Genomic DNA, 22291 nt, shown 5'->3' with positions numbered 1-22291 from the left:
ATACCAGATACACATGTACTTGTCTTTGAAAGAAGTCAAGATTTAAACCCAGAAGCTTACTAACCCAAGGATATTCAAATAAAGGTAAAAGATTATATTGCCATTTTCTGGCTTGGCGTGAATATTAACAGAATTATCAGTTGTTTTTGAAGGTCTGTGCGATTGGAGCATAAAAGAATCTTTCAGTTTTTACGACATTTTTGTAAATGTAGCCTGTGTCGCAGGCTATTTTTCCCAAATTTAAGCTTGAGAAATCAGATCTTATGTCACGGTCCACTACGCTAATCTATAGGAAGTATCTCTAGCTAAAAAATGTTCATTGCGCAGTCCTGCCAACATGTCAAACAAACTCCTTTAGTGTCATGCAACCAGGCAGCGACATGACGTTAATCTGTAGCTAAGATCTACAGCTAGCAAAAACGTTACGTCAACTCTCTTAGGAAGCCAAAACTACACTTTAAGTTCATTTGGGAGCTGAAATATCGTGTCTAATTTAGATGTATTACATTTATGCATGACTGTAAAGAAGCAGCGTGGGGAAACCCCGCCTGTAATTTAGTTGCACTGCCTCAAGGCAGATTTTTTTCATAATGCTCAAAACAAATGAAGTTTTTAGCAAATAAAACGTATTTTGAATAGAGATGGGGCCAAGGCGATCCAATGTCTGTATTGGGTTCCGATACAAGGTTCATTCACGGATCAGTTCGACCCAACCTGTAATGATTTCCGATCCATGAGTCATTTATCAGGCTGTGTCATTTCATGCGCACGAATCTGGTCGCGCTCCATCTTGCTTCCAAAATGTGATTTAGGGTATGCAAGCTCTCTTTAATCTTCTTGTATTTTGTCAACATATACACAATGCTAATGTTGATTTTTGATCCACTTTTGTGAGTGACGGCCATTTTGCCTGTTCACATGTCCAACATCCGTAATAAGATGGAGTCAGCAGTGTTTGTCGCCCATAATCAAGTGTTAAATGACTCTAAAGAAAACTTCCACCTCAAAGGCTCTATTTTGGGCATTTTTGGCTCCAAAATTTTGCTTTGCTTGAGAAGCAGGATTTGACACCGATCCTTTGCACGAGTTAAGCCTGAATTTGTGCCCCCTCAAAAGTAGGGGGTGGAATTACTGAAACCATTTTAGCCCCAAAATACCGCAAAAGGCAGCGCAGAGCAGCACAGTGGGCGAGCGGCAGTCAATGCACCCAGAAGGGCTTCATTTTGGTCATTTTTGACTGAGTTTTGCCAGAGAATTAGGATTTGACACTGAGCCCTGCCGAGAGCAAAGCCCAAACTGACGCGCCCTCGGCTGCTGCAAGAGAGGATGGTAGGGGGTGGAAGTCCCTTTTTTTTTTTTTCCTTCAAGAAATGAACAGAAATGATTGTAATGGCTCGTGTCGAGTGACCATTCCTCCAGCCTGAATGAGGAGCTTTGATTAATCAAATATTTTTTGGTTCATTAGAGGATACAATATACACTGCTGGCCAAAAGTATTAGCACCCCTGCAATTCAGTCAGATAATGCTCAGTTTCTCCCAGAAAATGATTGCAATTACAAATGCTTTGTTATTAACATCTTCCTTTATTTTGCTTGCGATAAAAACACATAAAAGAGAATGAAATCATTATCATTTTCTACAAAACTCCAAAAATGGGCGGGACAAATGTATTGGCACCCTCAGCCTAATACTTGGTTGCACAACCTTTAGACAAAATAACTTCGAACAACCGCTTTTGGTATCCATCATTGAGTTTCTTACAGTGCTCTGCTGGAATTTTAGACCATTCTTCTTTGGCCAAATGCTCCAGGTCTCTGAGAGTTGAAGGGTGCTTTCTCGAAACTGCAATTTTTAGATCTCTCCACAGGTGTTCTATGGGATTCAAGTCTGGACTCATTGCTGGCCACTTAAGAAATCTCCACTGCTTTCTCTCAAACTATTATCTAGTGCTTTTTGAAGTGTGTTTTGGGTCATTGTCCTGCTGGAAGGCCCATGACCTCTGAGGGAGACCCAGCTTTCTCACACTGGGCCCTACATTATGCTGCAAAATTTGTTGGTAGTCTTCAGACTTCATAATGCCGTGCACACGGTCAAGTCCAGTCCCAGAGGTAGCAAAGCAACCCCAAAACATCAGGGAACATCTGCCATGTTTGACTGTGGGGACCGTTTTCCTTTCTTTGAAGCCCTTGTTTTTTTCACTGTAAACTCTATGCTGATGCCTTTTCCCAAAAAGCTCTACTCTTGTCTCATCTGACCAGAGGACATTCTTCTAAAACGTTTTTGGCTTTCTGAGGTAAGTTTTGGCAAACTCCAACCTGGCTTTTTGTATGTATCTAGGTCAGAAGTGAGGTCTTCCTGGGTATCCTACCATAGAGTCCCTTTTCATTCAGACGCCGACGGATAGTACGGGCTGACACTGTTGAACCCTCGGACTGCAAGACAGCTTGAACCGTTTGGATGTTAGTCGAGGTTCTTTATCCACCATCCGTCCACATCTAGGGAGTTTAGCCACAGTGCCATGGGCTTTACACTTCTTGATGACACTGCGCACGGTAGACACAGGAACATTTAAGTCTTTCGAGATGGACTTGTAGCCTTGAGACTGCCCATGCTTCCTCCCAATTTTGCTTCTCAAGTCCTCAGACAGTTCTTTGGTCTTCTTTCTTTTCTCCATGCTCTATGTGGTACTCACAAGGACACAGGACCGAGGTTGAATCAACTTTAATCCATTTTAACTGGCTGCAAGTTTGATTTAGTTATTGCCACCACCTGTTATGTGTGACAGGTAAGCAACAGGTGCTTTTAATTATACACATTTGAGAAGCATCACATGATTTTTCAAAGGATGCCAATACTTTTATCTGGCAAATTTTTGGAGTTTTGTGTAAAAAGACAATGATTTCACATTGTCATAAGTATAATGCTAAGTTAAATATATATACACACTTTGTATATATATATATATATATATATATATATATATATATATATATATATATATATATATATATATATATATATATATATATATATATATATATATATATATATACACAGTTGTGGTCAAAAGTTTACATACACTTGTGAAGAACATAATGTCATGGCTCTCTTGAGTTTCCAGTTATTTCTACAACTCTGATTTTTGTCCGATAGAGTGATTAGAACAGATACTTCTTTGTCACAAAAAACATTCATGAAGTTTGGTTCTTTTATGACTTTATTATGGGTTAACAGAAAAAGTGATCAAATCTGCTGGGTCAAAAATATACATACATGGGTCTGAAAAAGCGAATCATTGACTTGAACAAGTCAGGAAAGTCACTTGGCGCCATTTCAAAGCAGCTGCAGGTCCCAAGAGCAACAGTGCAAACAATTGTTTGTAGTATAAAGTGCATGGCACTGTGTTGTCACTGCCACGATCAGGAAGAAAACGCAAGCTATCACCTGCTGCTGAGAGAAAATTGGTCAGGAGGGTGAAGATTCAACCGAGAATCACCAAAAATCAGATCTGCCAAGAATTAAAAGCTGCTGGAACACAGGTGTCAGTGTCCACAGTCAAGCGTGTTTTGCATCTCCATGGACTGAGAGGCTGCCGTGCAAGAAGGAAGCCCTTGCTCCAAAAGCGGCACCTTAAGGCTCGACTGAAGTTTGCTGCTGATCACATGGACAAAGATAAGACCTTCTGGAGGAAAGTTCTGTGGTCAGACGAAACAAACATCGAGCTGTTTGGCCACAATGCCCAGCAATATGTTTGGAGGAGAAAAGGTGAGGCCTTTAACCCCAAGTATACCATGCCTACCGTCATGCACGGTGGTGGTAGTATTATGCTGTGGGGCTGTTTTGCTGACAATGGAACTGGTGCTTTACAGAGAGTAAATGGGATAATGAAGAAGGAGTATTACCTTCAAATTCTTCAAGATAACCTAACGTCATCAGCCCGAAGATTGGGTCTTGGGCGCAGTTGGGTGTTCCAACAGGACAATGACCCCAAACACACATCAAAAGTGGTAATGGAATGGCTAAATCAGGCTAGAATTAAGGTTTTCGAATGGCCTTCCCAAAGTCCTGACTTAAACCCCATTGAGAACTTGTGGACAATCCTGAAGAAACAAGTCCATGTCAGAAAGCCATCAAATTTAACTGAACTGCACCAATTCTGTCAAGAGGAGTGGTCAAAGATTCAACCAGAAGCTTGCCAGAAGCTTGTGGATGGCTACCAAAAGCGCCTAATTGAAGTGAAAATGGCCAAGGGACATGTTACCAAGTATTAGCGCTGCTGTATGTATATTTTTGACCCAGCAGATATGATCACTTTTTTCTGTTCACCCATAATAAAGTCATAAAAGAACCAAACTTATGAATGTTTTTTGTGACAAAGAAGTATCTGTTCCAACCACTCTATCAAAGAAAAATCTGAGTTGTAGAAATAACTGGAAACTCAAGAGAGCCATGACATTATGTTCTTCACAAGTGTATGTAAACTTTTGACTGTACTGTATATATTGTATATACTGAATATTCTATATACAATTAAAATAAATGCAGTCCTTTAGGTGAGCCTAAACCCACAGCCACAGCTCAACATTCTTACCGTCAGAACAAAAATAAATATTTTCCATAAAAAGAACATGTGTATGACTTGTATCATGTTTACATTATACACACACTCTCTTTCTCAACACAGACAGTTGCCAGAGAGAGCAAAAATAAACACCACATGTTTTACCACTGCTAGACATACTAAACACGCTGGAGTTAACTGTTGGAGCTGGTGGGAAACGTTCACGACAGTGTTTAATAACCTTTAATTTTGCATAAATGCGAAATCATATTAAAGGTATTGCCCCTTGGGAGACCCCTCCGCAAACATGTTTTATATGTCGGTTGGCACTCTCCTCTAAGCCGCGGCCGTCTGAAACTTCTCTGAAGCCGAAGTATTCCCATACCATTTTTTTTTCTTCGATGGTGGAAAAAGTTCAGTAGTTTCACCTCCTCATCCGTCGTGTAGCACAGCTGACTCACTGACACTGAGCAACAACCAGTGGGGGGAGGGTTGAGCCTTACAGCTGCAAGTGAGGGATTTCTCCATGCATTTTTGGGACATAAAAAATAGCTAATCCCTCAGGGCAGTGGTCTCCAAACTATTCCACATAGGGCCACAGTTGGCGCAGGATTTCATTCCAACAAAACAAGACAACACCTATGCACCAATCTGGTGTCTTACAATTTTAATCAGTTGATTGTAGTCAGGTGCTGCTTGTTTTAGCAGAAACATCATTGGTTAAACTGTCGGTACTTGATCGGTTGTAACCAAAACCAGGACCCACGGCGGACCTTGAGGACCGGATTGGAGACCCCTGCCTTAGGGACTCTATGACGAAATTTTTTTGCCGTTTTGAAACCTTGACGTTTTCATACCACTGTATACCTTGGAAACGGGTAATCGGCACTTGCCTACGCTCGACATACGACCATTTCGACTAACAAAACTGGTCCTGGAATGAATTCAATTCGTATGTAGAGGTACTACTGTATTTGCAATACTTAGAAATGTTGTCCCCTTTTAAAAAAATATCTATATATTCCAATAGTTTGTGTTCCCCAAAGGTCCACCTGCTGCGCGGTCTGGAGCACAACAAAAGGAGATCTCTTGGTGTCAAGCAGGAAGTGACACTTTAGTGTGTCGGGCCACACACATGCAAAAGCACGCACATGTACATACGTACCTCTCGTGGAGCGGAAGTGTTTGCTTGGCGCTGTGAAACCGCGGGTCCCGTGCACATTGACCGCCGCCACTCTGAACTGGTACCATCTGCTGGCTCTGATGTCGGCCAGTTGGACCCGCTCCTCGGCAGTCTGAGGGACAGATGGGGAGAAGGAGAACAGCAGGGGTCAGGGTTCGCGCCGGGTCACAGCCCCTGTGTGGGTTTGCTGCCACATCAGTCATCTGTGCGTTTCTCCTCACGGAAACTTTCAAAAGACGCCGTGACTTTGAGGAATGGGCAACTGTGTTGAGGCGTCTGTCAGCGCAGCGCTGAACTTTCACAGCTGCAGCGTTCGAGCAGTGTACACGAGAGCTAAAATATCAAGACACCTTACTGTTACACTGACTGGAAGTAAAAATGGAAAAATGTTTTGCAGGTTTACTAAGTTGCAGTATTCTGCGGTGGTTCGCCAACATTTCACAGCAAAAACCACCTCAAAGAATGTTGGCCTCTTTGAGTACCATCATTAGGGCAGTTTGACTTTTGGGGCAGGGGGCACAACATGTTGATGACCCCAAAACGTAGTGTCAGCAATAAAATTAACTTACAAGAATATTTAAAATAATACGTTGACAATGAGCGTTTCTTTGTTTCCCATCATTCTTGAGGGGAATTCTAAATCAGGCTGCTTAAGCAATACTTTTCGCCAAGATCTTCATCCATTGAATCTGGTACGCCCGCCGGTATCGTGCTAATGTAGTGACGCTAGTCAAAAATTGTATCCCCTGGGCGGAGCCATATGGAGGTAGATTTGTGTCTTTTATTATTCAATCAAAAAACAGTTGCTTCAAAAAAATAATAATAATAAAAAAAAGTTGCTTCAATCAAAATATATATTTTCAACCCAAAAAAGTCGCTTCAATAAAAAAAAAAATTTAAAAAAGAAAAAATGTGTCAAAAATAAATTTGAAACTCAAAAACTAAAAAAAATTGTGAAAGCTATTTTTCTTTGACTCATTTTTATTTTTTATTATTTTTCAAGTGAAGTTTTTTTTGATTGAAGCAACTTTTTGATTGAAGTAATGTTGATTTGTGTTTGGGCCACATTTTGGCTAGGACATATTTCTCTATATTATTCAATCAAAAAATAAGTAGCTGCAAAAAAATATATATTTTCAAAAAGGAAAATCACTTCAATCAAAAAAACAAACATTTCAATCATAGAAAAAAAACGAAAAAAATATTTGAGATTGAAAAATTTGCATTTGAACACTTAAATTTTCATTGAAAAAGATTTCTTTGATTGAAGCAATCCTTTTTGTGTTTGGGCCATATTATGATTAGGACATTTGTGTCTAAATCACTCAATCCCCAAAAAAGTTGTTTCAATCAAAAAAAATATTTTCAATCAAAGAAAAAAATCATTTAAAACATTTTTTTTCCTCTCATGTATTTATCTGAAATGATATGCAAAGCAAATGACTTTGTAAAGTGCTCGAAAAATAATTTCGACTCGTTATAAAAATGTTTTTTTTGTTGTTGATTTCATTCATTTTTGTTGCAATTTTATTGCTTTAAAAACATACACACACACACATATATATATATATATATATATATAAGTCAATTACATGCAATGGCACTTTTCGGCCACCAGGGAGGCGGGGGTCCTGGGACCCCCTGGACCCCACTTAAAATCCGCTTATGCATCAGGGTCAACATGAACTCTTGGCTGCCAATGACGACGCTAGACGTCCAATCCATTTTAGTTAAGAAAGGTGTGGTGAAAAGATGAATGGTTTGTGTTGGATATTTCTGGATAGACAGCCAAGGACTTATTTTTGTATTTGATGGCGTGTCGGTTGAATAGTAAACCATGAATTTGCAAGAAACTACTGTTTAGGCTATGTAAGTAACCCACCTGCGCAATGGTCTCCCACTCGGTAGCGTCATCTTCACTGGGATGAATGCCAAAGTTCCATCGCCGCTGCACCACGTAGAGGACAGGTTCCACAGAAATGTTGAATTTGGAGGACCAACGTATCTCCAGCTGACCTGAGGGCAGCTCCGCAAACACCAGCTCTTTCCTCGGCTTCAGTGGGACTCCTGCGGAAGACATGCCCGGTGAGCACAGCGGTCCGCAAGTTAACGTTGCGTTTTATGCATTTGCGCAAAACACTCTTCATAAAACTCAGCATGAACTTTTGAGAACGAGACATGATCTCACTGCAATTGGTTGGATTCACACTGTGGGTCAATAGCATCTTCGCTTGACTGTGACGTGTTGTGACACTTTTGGCGGCCGTGGTGTGTTTTAGTAGCCGGGAACGACAAAGTTCACTCGCGTCACTGCACTTTGCAATCGGCCTCTGAGGTGAAGCCGCAGAGTTCCTGTGTGTGAGCTTCATTAAGTGCTGGAGATCAGACTAATGCTCACCCAATACTGAATTTACTGCCTCTGGAGTAGAAGATGGGAGCAGTGATAATGAGATAGTGATTGGACTAGTTAGTCAATAAGCTGTCAAGAGCTTTCCAACGTTACACTGCAAACTGCAATTCTGACACCGTATTGAATACTTCAGTCTGAACGATTAACAGACAAATGAGCAGAATGATGGTTTCCTGTATTTACTTCCCTGCATGTTGTTCACGGTTGCGACTCAATCTGAGGGCTAAGAGAGCAAATAAGAGGTTGAGGATTATAGTACGTGTGTACATGTGTACGTATAGTGCGTGGGTTTTCTCCGGGAACTCCGGTTCCCTCCCACATCCCAAAAACATGTGTGCTAGGCAGATTGAACACTCTAAATTCTCCGCAGGTATGAGTGAGTGAATGGTTGTATATATCCTGGTGCCCTGCGATTGGCTGGCAACCAGTTGAGGGTGTACCCTGCCTACTGCCCGTACTTATCTGGGATAGGCTCCAGCACCTCCGCGACCCTCGTGAGGAAAAGCGGCATGGAAAATGAATGAAAATGAAAAGGATTACAGTACTGATGTATCAAGATGTGTAGTATTTGATCTTAGTTATTAAGTAGAGCACAGGTGTCAAACCCAAGGCCGAGGGCCATAGCCAGTCCACAACATCATTTTGTGTGGCCCACAAAGTAAATAATGTGTGTCAACTTCATGTTTCTTTCAAAAAGAACATTTTACAGAATTCAAATAATATTTACAATTAAATCCTCAAAAAAAAAAAAAAAAGAAATTTTGACAGTTTCATCATTTTTTAAAAGAAATTTAAATAATAAAATATTTATATTTTCAAATAATGAGAAAAAAAGACAATACTGTTTTATTGGGTTTTTTTTTTTATTAAAAAATAACAAAGAATATTTATTTTTTCCCTTATTTATTTTGTAACAATAATGTAAATGAATTGAAAATTGAAAAATCTAACAGAAAACCTTCTGTAGTCCTCAATGACACATGGGATACTACAGAAATTTGAGAATATTTACTGTTTTTCTATAAAAATAAAAAAATAAAAATAAAATAATAATAATGTTAAGTTTTCCTCTTTCTGTTTTTTTTTTAAATGAAATTTAAAAAAAAAATATATATATATATATATATATATTTATTTTTTTATTTTTTTTTATGTATATAATATAAGAGAATATTTGCTATCAACCCATTGCCTCCAATTGACAACAATAGATTAAAGATTCAAAATATATGTAAATACAAACTGCCATTTGTGGAGAAATTACGATGGGGCTTTGTTGTTGAGTTGACTGTCAATGGGCTGTAATGGTAAGTTGTTGGTCAAAAATCATAACCACACATGTTTTTCTGCCATTGAAAATGAATGGGAAATTTAGACGTGGATGGCCGTCAATAGCATGGACGTGCATGGCTGTCAATGGCATCGACTTACTTGGGCACCAGTTGGATGTCAATGGGCTGTCATGGTAAATGGTCCAAAATCACAAAGACCTACAGTAAGTCTTTCTGCCATTGAAAATGAATGGAAAATTTGGACGTACATGGCTGTCAATAGCAGCCCATTAGAAATTATTGGGACAGTTTTTGGAGAGTTTTGAGGGAGCCATATGTTTTTTTTTTGCCGAATTGTGTATACAACTTTTAGGGCCATTACCGTCCTGGAATTTTGTATGTGTAAATTATGCGATTTGGTCAAAAATTGGACTAGATAAATTTTTGATTAAAAAAAAAAAAAAAAAAAAACAGTTACGGGCAAACAGAAAATTTTGGGGGCGTCATTCTAAAAAATGATCTGCATCACATGAAAATTCCAGTCATTTCGATATTTGAACGGTGACGGTCGGTCAAACGGTTTGGGCTGTGCGGCGCGCCGAAGAAAGGCCATTTTTTAAAAAAAGGAATTTTACTATCTGGGCCTTTCCCTTGCAAAGCCCCATCTAATAAAAACACTAATTGATGTGTCATAGAGGTCCAATTCTTGTCAAATGGGATAATCGCTGCTGGACTTCCCAGTCAGAATGAATTAGATGTCTATTACCGGCAATAGCAGTCAGTGACATAAGACGCTTGAAAAAAAGAGCATTTGGACAATTTCTAAGGGAACAAGGTCTCTAAACAATTTGACTATATAAATAGTGGTCGTTTCATTTGCTAATCTATTAGTTATTTGGTCGATTAATTGCAGCAGCCTAAGTTGGCAACTATAGCATCCCTCAAAGAAGTCGTAACTCCGATGTTGCCCCCAGCAAAAGATGAGTTTGACACCCCTGAAATGGCGTAGAGCCATTCTGAGATGAGTAGAGAGTACCTGGTAGAACCTACAGCCAGTGACGCATTGAAATTTTACTGGCTCAGTGGTGTGTTTGAACAGCTGCTCACTTGCGTCACTGCATTCAGGCTATGTGTAGTAAAAGTCTGCTTTATTAGAAGCAGGAGTCCTCATTCTAATCCAAGACTGCATTGGCCGTTATTAAGAAGAAGATGCGAGCACCGGCTTGTGAGATAATGAGCTAGGGTTTGGACCGCATCGTCAATAAGATGTCATGACCTTTAGAATGTTATATTGGAAAGTGCAAAAACTACGCTGCATTGAACACGAGTCGGAAAGGTAAACAATAATTTGGGTTTCCTGTATTTTTGGTCACAGAACAGACTCATTATATCTAGGAAGAGACTGAAGGCCTGAGAAGGGGCATAATGATACAGCATTAGCCAAAGCTAAGAAAGAGCATCAGGGTATGCTAGCCTTTGTGTTTATTTTTGTCGTTTTGGATTTCATTCGAGGGGACAGTGCCGAAGACAGGAAAATGGGTTGTTGCAGCAAACTAGAAACTCTGGAGTCTGGAGTAATAATAAAGCATCATCCAGATCTAAAGCACTGTGACAAACTAGGCTAGTAGGTGTATTTATTCAGTGTCATTTCAGATTTAATTCAAGGGAAAGCAGTGATTCGATATTAGAATACAATAAGATCGTAACATATTTTGATTTTTTGATAAAGAGGAACTCGGCCCGGCCTTGAGATACTTAAATTTTAGATGCCTTATCACTTTGATATATTTAAAATGTCCTTCCTCTCTCTCTACAGAAAATTCAGTTTCATAACAAAATAATAGCTACATAACTTATGAAACAAATTCAAATTCTCAGAAGTTACACAACAGGCTTTATTACTCCTAAAATAATAAAACAATAATAACGAGAGAAAAAAAAAAACTGGAATGAAATATTGATTTTTAAAAAATGCCTCTTCTGTATTGGCGAATCATCGTTGAACAAATTTATAGTTGTCTTTTAAATACTTACTGTACAAATAAATAGTCTGAAATAATGTTCTAAATACTACCTTTTCTGCAGAAAATCCAGCTTTAACATTTTTTTTTCCTTTTTCCAGTGAAATAATGTAAACCAAACCGAAGCCTCACAACAATACTAATTGAAAAAAAACAAAACCCGTCACTGTAGTCTAGTTTTTTTGTTTGTTTGTTTGTTTGTTTGTTTTAGTTCTTTGGGGGATGATGGAACACTGCTCCAACGTCTGTTTTCTCTGTTATTGAGCACAGCGGAACCAACCACTGGGCAGGCTCTGTGGGAACATGTCACAGGCGGCACAGTACCGTAGTTTTCTGTGCAAAGCCTCAGTCAATTTTAACACACGCTAATTTGTCCCGTGAAAAATGATAAAAACCGGACATTTTCATGAATTTATAAAACCCGGCCAGATGCCCCAGACAGGATGTTAAAGTGGACATGTCCGGGCAATATAGGCCTGTAAGTGCCTAAATAACGTTTAGTTAATTATTCAGGTTAATTGTGAATAATTTAAATTTGGTTCTATAAAACAAGTTATTTGTTTGTTTGGTTTCGTGGGATGGGCTTGTGACGTCACATCGTACGATATAAATGCGCAGCGAGAGCTGTTTGGGCGAGTCAGTTGGCGTAGGCAGGAAGGAGGAAGCATAAGAGCCCAAACAATTTTTTTACCTTTACCTCTAACTCTCTGGATTAATCTCCCTCTTTACTCTCTATGCTTCGGATCTCATTTGCTCTTTTGTTTACGTTTTTGGATGTCGCCCGGTGGAGGAGTTTTTTGTTGGATTAAAGAATGAACACATAAAGAGCAGCGTGAGAGTTTTTCTTCGCCGCTGTCCAGCGGAAGAGGAAAGCGTCGGGTTGAGGGGCTTTTTTTACGTGGTGGATCCTACAAGGTCGTTTGGTCATCCTATCCCAGTGCTTCTCAATTATTTTCTGTTACACCGCAACCCTACCCCCAACCCGCACCTCCATTTGAGAAGTACTGCCCTATTCCAACATGATAGTTTAGCAGTAGTTGCAAACTTTTTCTGCACCGCAGATCCCGTCTTTCACCAAAACCAGCTGGAATTGCCTGGTCCCCGTTTTTCAGCAAAGCTGTCCTTTTCCGTTTTTTGTTTTTTAAACATTTTGCTATTTTACAGCTTTACTTTTTCCCTGCAAATGACCAAGATTAGCATTAAGTAGCGCCAAGTTTAACAGTAGTCGTTAACCTTTGCTCCAGAGCAGACACTGCTTCTCACCCAAAGTGATAGAGATTAGCTTTAAGTAGCACCAAACTGAGCTGACTAGCTAATACATTGTATTATCTCTCGATTCTGACAATTGAGATATTTCAGTGGTGTGTTTATTAGCCACTGATATTGACGTTCTCTTGCATCACTGCACTTTGCATTAAGACTTTCAAAGCCTCCGCACAGTAAATGTGAGCTTTATTAAGTGCAGAAGGTCAGCCTCATGCTCATCCAATACTGAATTGCCACCATTAAGTCAAAGATGGGAGCGCCGGCTTCGGCAATAATGAGATAGAGATCAGGCCGCGTCGTCAATAAGCTGTCGAGCCCTTTCGAACGTTATATTGGACCTCTGGCGTCCAAGGCACGCTCGAGGCTACCGCAGTGCTTGTTGGTGGGCAGCGTGATCAAGACCCTGTTTTGACTTCACAGCATTTCATCTAATTGCAACTCATAAAAAGGGATTGGATGAACACGCTGGCAGATGAAGAAAGGGCCCCCGGAGCGGCATGTGGAGTCTTTTGTTTCGCCCCTGCGATAACAGCGTCGTACATGCGTACAGCTGGGGGTCATTGCACTGCGGTTTCACAGCTCCGCGGCTTGTGTGTGTTTGAGTGCGCCAGCGGACCGACGTGTCACATTTCCTTCGCCACGACGTGCGCCTGGCTAACCGCAGCATTCCTCCCTTCCCCTCTGTCTTAGCTCATCTTCCCACAAAGTCACCCAAGTTCTGGTGCAGACACACGAAACCCCACCAGAACACATCTGTGCTTGCTGCCTGGCTTCTTCCGCAAAATGTGGGAGGGTATCAAATGCACTTTCTCGAAGCATTACGCCTCCCAAAGATAACTTTTGAGTCGGGCCCGCACCCAAGAATCACACAGCGTTCATCTTTCAATGGCCCCGCGTGCTTACTCCAGGCACCATGACGTAACCCTGCTGTCAAAGTGCCATTTTGGGGGTAGTTTGGGGGACAGCGTCCATTCATGTCTTCATCGCGATAATCATTTCCACCGCTAACACGCATGCTGTCGTTAGGACTGCGCTAATCACGGAGAGTGGAAGAAAAACACTATGCAGGCGCAGGATGGCGGATAGGCTAATTAACTTTCATTACAATCATTCAATTTAATCATTTTGACATCTACATTTTACGCTCTATTTTTCCCCGTCATATTACCATGAGACATGATCATTCGGGTTGCATCAGTTTAGAGCAGCGATTTTTTAACTATAGCGCACGATCCAAACCCTTTAGGGAATGTAATAGCGGTCTGTTAATGATCCATCCATCAATTTTCTATACCACTTTTCCTCATGAGAGCCGCACCCTGAGCTACACTCTGGACTGGGAAAACAAAGCAATCATTTTGAGTCTTCAATCAATTACTCTGGAGTGCTGCCATTAAAAAAGTACAGCAAATGTTAATAGGGGGGGGGGGGGGGGGGGACGAGTGTTCACAAAGGTCTGAATATAGACTGCTGGCCAAAAGTATTGGCTCATCTGCAATTCTGTCAGATAATGCTCAATTTCTCCCAGAAAATGATTGCAATTACAAATGCTTAGGGAGTAATATCTTCATTTATTTTGCTCGAATGAAAAAAAAAAAAAAAAAATCATTGTCATTTTACACAAAACTCCAAAACTGGGCAGAATAAAAGTATTGGCACCCTTTGAAAAATCATGTGATGCTTCTCAAATGTGTGTAATTAACAGCACCTGTTACTTACCTGTGGCACATCACAGGTGGTGGCAATAACTAAATCACACTCGCAGCCAGTTAAAATGGATTAAAGTTGACTCAAACTCAATCCTGTGTCCTTGTGTGTACTACATTGAGCATGGAGAAAAGAAAGAAGACCAAAGAACTGTCTGAGGACTTGCGAAGCAAAATTGTGTGGAAGCATGGTCAATCTCAAGGCTACAATTCCATCTCCAAAGACTTAAATGTTCCTGTGTCTACTGACCGCAGTGCCATCTACGAGAGATTTCAACGAAAGATTGTTCGGATGGTGGATAACGAACCTCGACTATCATCCAAACAAGTTCAAGCTCTCCTGCAGTCCGAGGGTATAACAGTGTCAACCCGTACTATCCGTCAGCGTCTGAATGAAAAGGGACCCTATGGTAAGATACCCAGGAAGATCCCACTTCTGACCCAGAGACATAAAAAAGCCAGGTTGGAGTTTGCCAAAACTTACCTGAGAAAGCCAAAAACGTTTTCGAAGAATGTTCTCTGGTCAGATGAGACAAGAGCAGAGCTTTTTGGGAAAAGGCATCAGCATAGAGTTTACAGTGAAAAAAACAAGGGCTTCAATGAAAGGAAAACGGTCCCCACAGTCAAACATGACAGATGTTCCTTGATGTTTTGGGGTTGCTTTGCTACCTCTGGCACTGGACTTGACCGTGTGCATGGCATTATGAAGTCTGAAGACTACCAACAAATTTTGCAGCATAATGTAGGGCCCAGTGTGAGAAAGCTGGGTCTCCCTCAGAGGTCATGGGTCTTCCAGCAGGACAATGACCCAAAATACACTTCAAAAAGCACTAGATAATAGTTTGAGAGAAAGTACTGGAGACTTCTAAATGGCCAGCAATGAGTCCAGACTTGAATCCCATAGAACACAGTTTGGAGAAAGCACCCTTCAAATCTCAGAGACCTGGAGCAGTTGGCCAAAAAAGAATGCCCTAAAATTCCAGCAAAAAATTGAATTGAAACTCATTGATGGATACCGGAAGAGGTTTTTCACAGTTAGTTTGTCTAAAGGTGTGCTACTAAGCATTAGGCTGAGGGTGCCGATACTTTTGTCCGGCCCATTTTTGGAGTTTTGTGTAAAATGACAATGATTTTTTTTTCATTCTCTTTTGTGTTTTTTCATTGCAAGCAAAATAAATGAATGTATTACTACCAAAGCATTTGTAATTGCAATCATTTTCTGGGAGAAATTGAGCAATATCTGACAGAACTGCAGGGGTGCCAATACTTTTTTTCCAGCAGTGTAGATGCAGTAAGTGGGTTCATGTACTAAATGATAGGGGGGAAAACTAGGTCAACTAAGAACAAACATAAAACTTGCATTCACACTTATTGACTAATTATGAGTGTCTTTCTGCCCATCAAGTGCGAAATGCACAACCAAGGCAGAAGCAGATCCGCAAACTAATCAAAAACTAGTCTTGTACCAATATTGATATGAGTATCGGAAAGAACCGCGATACAGCACTAAAACGTTGGCATCAGTATCGGCTAGTACAAACAAAAAAATGCACCCAGGCACTATGTACTTTTCAAGATTTCATTTCCGACCTCTACAAAACCACAGAAATTGGGTACCAAAATGCGGTGCTAATTGCGTACTGTTTCTACTGCGATGATACTAACATTTTCAACTTAGTAAACCCCCTTTCACACATACCTGAACACCGTTTAAATCCTGGGATTTAAACCAGCAGCTCTTATGTGTTAAAGCGATTTCCCAGGTCGACTGAGAAGGAGATTACGCTAGGGCCGAACGATATTGGAAAAAAACTGACATTGCGATTTTTTGGGGGGGTTTGCGATATTAAAACAAGAATAATTTTAACCAGACTTGAATAGCTCTGTTTGGGAAGACTGGTTGATTCACTATATCCACATTGAATGTATTAGAGATGTCCGGATCCGATCGCATGATCGGAAATCAGGCTGATCGCGCCAATTTTCAGAGTATTAGAATCAGATGAAAAAGATCGGGTTTCAATTGAAAAATATGTTTTTCTCCTTCATGCTTGTACAGCCTCTCACGCTCCCGCCTGAAAATCAGTGTGACTAAACTGTTTTTCTTGGTCACCAGTGCAGCTGGCGTTTAGTACTTAAAGTTAACGATAATTGACCGGTTTGTATCTTTGATCTGGCCAGAGACGCCTTTGTAGAGATACGATCAAAGGCACAAATGTGTTAATCATTGTTAAGCTTGGAACTCAGTCTGAAGTGTGCTGTGGCAACTCATTCATTGTGGAAATGAGAGGCTTTTCTCGGCAGCGTGAGCATCAAATCAAAAAACAACAACTTTTTTCGTTATCGGATCTGGGCTCGGTATTAGCAGATTTTCGAAATCAGGTGACTTGGACTGGGGTGCAAAAATATGCAGTTGGGACATCCCTAGTATTCATATGATAATGTTTCATCTTGGAGTGGGAACCTCTTGGTATCTCACGATATGATACGGTTTGCGATACAAAGCTCACCATAACGATTATCTGACAATACGGCGATACAACCAGTATCGATATATTGGTACAGTAAATCATTCTAGGATATTCTAAAAACAACTAATAAACAGAAAAACAAGCTTCTGCTGTGAATTGGAATGAGTTTATCACTAGTAGACGTCCAATCCATTTGAACTGGGAGGGTGGCAGCGAATGAACGACATTCGTTGCCATCCCTCCTACTTCAAACGGATTGAACGTCTATAGCCATCAGTAGCAGCCAATCCCAGGCAATGAGGTAATTTTGGGCCATTTTAGGTCATTTACCTGTTGATTTGAAGTTACTTCCTGTTGATTCTGTGGTGTTTTATGGGTCACTTCCAGTTCATTTTGTGTTACAGAACAGGAAGTGACCTGGGAATCACCCAAATGAATAGACAGTGACTCAAATTCAACAGGAAATGACCTGGAAATGCCCTAAGATGGACAGCAAGTGACCTATAATTGCCCTGAAAATCTGCCTTAGAGTTAGAGTGCCTTGCAAAAGTATTCGGCCCCCTTGAACCTTGCAACCTTTCGCCACATTTCAGGCTTCAAACATAAAGATATAAAATTTGAATTTTTTGTCAAGAATCAACAACAAGAGGGACACAATCGTGAAGTGGAACAAAATTTATTGGATAATTTAAACTTTTTTAACAAATAAAAAACTGAAAAGTGGGGCGTGCAATATTATTCGGCCCCCTTGCGTTAATATTTTGTAGCGCCACCTTTTGCTCCAATTACAGCTGCAAGTCGCTTGGGGTATGTTTCTATCAGTTTTGCACATCGAGAGACTGACAGTCTTGCCCATTCTTCCTTGCAAAACAGCTCGAGCTCAGTGAGGTTGGATGGAGAGTGTTTGTGAACAGCAGTCTTCAGCTCTTTCCACAGATTCTCGATTGGATTCAGGTCTGGACTTTGACTTGGCCATTCTAACACCTGGATACGTTTATTTTTGAACCATTCCATTGTAGATTTGGCTTTATGTTTTGGATCATTGTCCTGTTGGAAGATAAATCTCCGTCCCAGTCTCAGGTCTTGTGCAGATACCAACAGGTTTTCTTCCAGAATGTTCCTGTATTTGGCTGCATCCATCTTCCCGTCAATTTTAACCATCTTCCCTGTCCCTGCTGAAGAAAAGCAGGCCCAAACCATGATGCTGCCACCACCATGTTTGACAGTGGGGATGGTGTGTTAAGGGTGACGAGCTGTGTTGCTTTTACGCCAAACATATCGTTTTGCATTGTGGCCAGAAAGTTCAATTTTGGTTTCATTTGACCAGAGCACCTTCTTCCACATGTTTGGTGTGTCTCCCAGGTGGCTTGTGGCAAACTTTAAACGAGACTTTTTATGGATATCTTTGAGAAATGGCTTTCTTCTTGCCACTCTTCCATAAAGGCCAGATTTGTGCAGTGTACGACTGATTGTTGTCCTATGGACAGACTCTCCCACCTCAGCTGTAGATCTCTGCAGTTCATCCAGGTGATCATGGGCCTCTTGGCTGCATCTCTGATCAGTTTTCTCCTTGTTTGAGAAGAAAGTTTGGAAGGACGGCCGGGTCTTGGTAGATTTGCAGTGGTCTGATGCTCCTTCCGTTTCAATATGATGGCTTGCACAGTGCTCCTTGAGATGTTTAAAGCTTGGGAAATCTTTTTGTATCCAAATCCGGCTTTAAACTTCTCCACAACAGTATCTCGGACCTGCCTGGTGTGTTCCTTGGTTTTCATAATTCTCTCTGCACTTTAAACAGAACCCTGAGACTATCACAGAGCAGGTGCATTTATACGGAGACTTGATTACACACAGGTGGATTCTATTTATCATCATCGGTCATTTAGGACAACATGGAGTGAGTTTGCTGCACTGAAAGTAAAGGGGCCGAATAATATTGCACGCCCCACTTTTCAGTTTTTTATTTGTTAAAAAAGTTTAAATTATCCAATAAATGTTGTTCCACTTCACGATTGTGTCCCACTTGTTGTTGATTCTTGACATAAAAATTAAATTTCATATCTTCATGTTTGAAGCCTGAAATGTGGCGAAAGGTTGCAAGATTCAAGGGGGCCAAATACTTTTGCAAGGCACTGTAACTGTTACTGTTACTGACACTATTATGGTGGAAGATGGAAGATGGTAGCAATTTGTTGGTTCCTTTTTTTTTTTTTTTTTTTTTTTTAATTTTTTTTTATTATTTAGACATTGACACCTTTTTAAAATGATATCTCCATTGTTGCAGGAGCATTTTGATAACCTTTTGGGATACAAAGTATCACAATATATCGCCATTTCGATATTTTGTCACACCCCTAGTTTAATCCAGGCTAAGGGGGTTTATCTGTGAATGATGAAGATTGGTGTATATAAAAGGGATCCAGGAAGCCATGTCTCTGCACAGTTGCTGCTTTTATGAAGAAAAACAAAAGTTTACATAAAAATGAAATAAATAAATAAATAAATAATCGCATGTCCTGCGATAGGATTAATGCACATGCATCCGCGGACATTTACCAGTCTGTGTCCTAGTACGGGCGTTGGTTTCCCGGGTCACAGCGCAAAGGCTGATGCGTAAATATCATGGCGGGTCGATCATCATTTCCTCTTTCTCCACAGTAAGACGAAAAGCGGTAAACAAACATCCCGATTATCAACATGGCAAACTGAAAATAGCAAAATTAAACTGGAAACATAATGAAATTAAAGTGCTACTGGATCATTGAGCCAAGGAAGAGACTTCGGAAAGCTCTTTGGAAATGTATGGTTTATTTTGCTGCCGATTAAAAAATCCCGTCCCCCGCCATCCCAGCACAGAGAGCGTCGAGTCGCCAACACAGGACAAGTCTAAAAGTGTCTAAACCAGGTTATTCCTGTGATATCCCTCCATGTCTGAAAGTAACGACATGGGTAAATCCAGCGTCACCTTACACGGGAAGTTAATATAAGTCTGAAAGGGGCTTAACAGTATCAGTACTCAAAAAAATACTCAATACCATTTTTGATACTACGTAAATAAATAAAAAAAATTAAATAAAATAAAAACAAACGAAATGCAATATTTTTTTATGAACACTTTCAGTGCTATTGATGATGATAGATGTCCAATCATGTGGCCTTTTAGATGTGTTTAGCACTAGCAGACATCCACTCCACTTAAAAGGAGCGGATGCCAGCAATTGAACATTCGTTCATTCGGTGCCAGCCCTCCCACTTCGAATGGATTAGACGTCTAGAGCCATCAATGACAGACAATGACTTAACATGGAAAATGCAAAAATATCCACTGTCAAGAGTACAGCAAAATCAAATTTTAAAACCTAAACAAAAACAAATAACTGAGTATTAATGACTTAGAATGAAATATAATATCGTATCATATCATATACAACATTTCAGTATCAATACTCTAAATTGAATTATCTACTCCAAAATGGGCATTGTTACCTATTACAATCTTATTGGAGGTCCCGTGATACTAAGGCCCATTTGGACACATCTGAGAGTGATCTCACCAGGGAAATGCTCCATTTCACTCTGCTTGTGTTTGCTAATAGCTTCCAGCATCACTGATCATCACGGCACTGCCTGCCCATGCATACACGCACCCGCTTGTGCACACATAGAAACAATTATACTCTTTAAACCATGAGCGACTAATTAGACCTTTGACACAGAGAGGCCACAAGAGCAATTTCACTGGAACGTCGGAGTAAAATGTTGGCGTAGGACTGTGTAAACGCAGAGGCGACAGCGAGCTGTCACGCGTTCTCTCTGACGACTGCGTAGGCGAAGGTCCCCGAAATATGCTGGATGGTTTTCATTGACCAGGTCACTGAAATGTTCCGAGGTTAGTGTGCTTTTCATCTTTCCACATTAACATTCTGTTCACCTTTCGGGGCACGACATCCACCAATGGAGGATCTCAGTCTCTTGAGAGCTTTCCACCATCTGCGTCCATACGCTCACATTCCAGATTGTGTGCACTTGCCGGTCGTTAGGACTGTGTGAGCGTGCGTACTGTTGCCGCAGTGTGATGAAAAACAGGCCATGACAACCGCTGTTCCAAGATCGATGCGGACTTATTGTCCGCTGTGCTGTTTTGGCCTTGAGCGACGGACAACAGCAACGTGCTGAGAGCGGATGTGCGATGGTGTTTTAGTTAACACCTCACAACATAACAGCTCACTCAGTCAGCCCACTCGACTGGCGCAACTCGACAGTTAGAGGAATATGCTGGACTAGAATGACAACAAGATGATCCAGTGATTTTCAGGATTAGGGATTACCACATGATTCAAATGAGTAGACTAATAGAAATCATGCCTTAATTCAACTGGATTTATATTATGGAACATACAGTAAAGAACACCCTGCTATTTTGTAAGTTTTCCCACTTAGAAATCATGGAGGAATCTGACATTTTCATCGAAGGTGCATGTCCACTGTGAGAGAGAATCTAAAAAGAAAATTCCAGAAATCACAATGCATGATTTTTTCAACAATTTATTTGTGTGATAAAGCTGCAAATAAGTATTTGAAAACCTGTCATCAGCTAGAATTGTGACTCTGTAAGGGTAGTCCGCCTATTAAAAGCCCACCTCCACTCCATGTATTATCCTCAATCCGATGCACTTGTTTAAGGTCGGTAGCTGCATAAAGACACCTGTCCAACCCATACAAACAGTAAGACTCAAACTTGGCCAAAAAAAAAGAGCTGTCCAAAGACACCAGAGAAGAATTGTACACCTCTACAAGGCTGTAAAGGGATATGCAGCCATTACCAAACAGCTTGGTGAAAAAAGGTCCACTGTTGGAGCAATCTTTAGAAAATGGAAGAAGCTAAACATGCGGTCAGTCTCTTTCAGAGTGGAGCCCCATGTAAGATATCACCTTGTGGAGTCTCAATCATGCTAAAAATGGTGAAGAATCAGCCCAGAACTACACGATAGGAGTTGGTCAATGACCTGAAAAAAGTTGGGTTGGGTTTCCAAGGTTACTGTTGGTAATACAGTAAGACGTCATAATTTGAAAACATGCATGGCATGGAAGGTTGCCCTGCTTACACCAGCACATGTCAAGACCCGTCTTAAGTTGGCCTATGACCATTTAGATAATGCAGAGGAGTCATGGGAGCAAGTTTTGTTGTCAGATGAGAGAAAAATACCTTTTTGGTCGTAATTCCACTAATGGTGCTTGGAGGAAGAAGAATGATGAGTATTATCTCAATAACACCATCCCTACTGTGAAGCATGGGGGTGGTAGCATCATGTTTGGGGGTGTTTTTCTGCACATGGGTCAGTGCACTGCTTTAAAGAGAGGATAAATGGGGCCCTGTATTGTGAGATTTTGGGGAACAACCTCC

The 22291-nt window shown here is 40.6% G+C and overlaps 1 protein-coding gene across 1 annotated transcript in view; it reads right to left on the bottom strand.

The window, feature by feature from the left end:
- The window catches only part of LOC130926929 (anosmin-1-like), a 171030-nt gene that overhangs the window by 40117 nt on the left and 108622 nt on the right, over positions 1–22291 (bottom strand). Inside the window, exons 5-6 of the mRNA XM_057852260.1 lie at positions 7628–7812; positions 5728–5857 (exon numbers count right to left, since the gene is read on the bottom strand). Coding sequence (XP_057708243.1) covers positions 5728–5857; positions 7628–7812 — 315 coding nt within the window. The remainder of the gene's footprint in view (positions 1–5727; positions 5858–7627; positions 7813–22291) is intronic.

The sequence above is a fragment of the Corythoichthys intestinalis genome, chromosome 12 (genome assembly GCF_030265065.1).
Source record: "Corythoichthys intestinalis isolate RoL2023-P3 chromosome 12, ASM3026506v1, whole genome shotgun sequence".
NCBI lineage: Eukaryota > Metazoa > Chordata > Actinopteri > Syngnathiformes > Syngnathidae > Corythoichthys > Corythoichthys intestinalis.
Note: the sequence above shows the minus strand (reverse complement) of the source record. Positions and strands in the feature narration are given on the sequence as shown.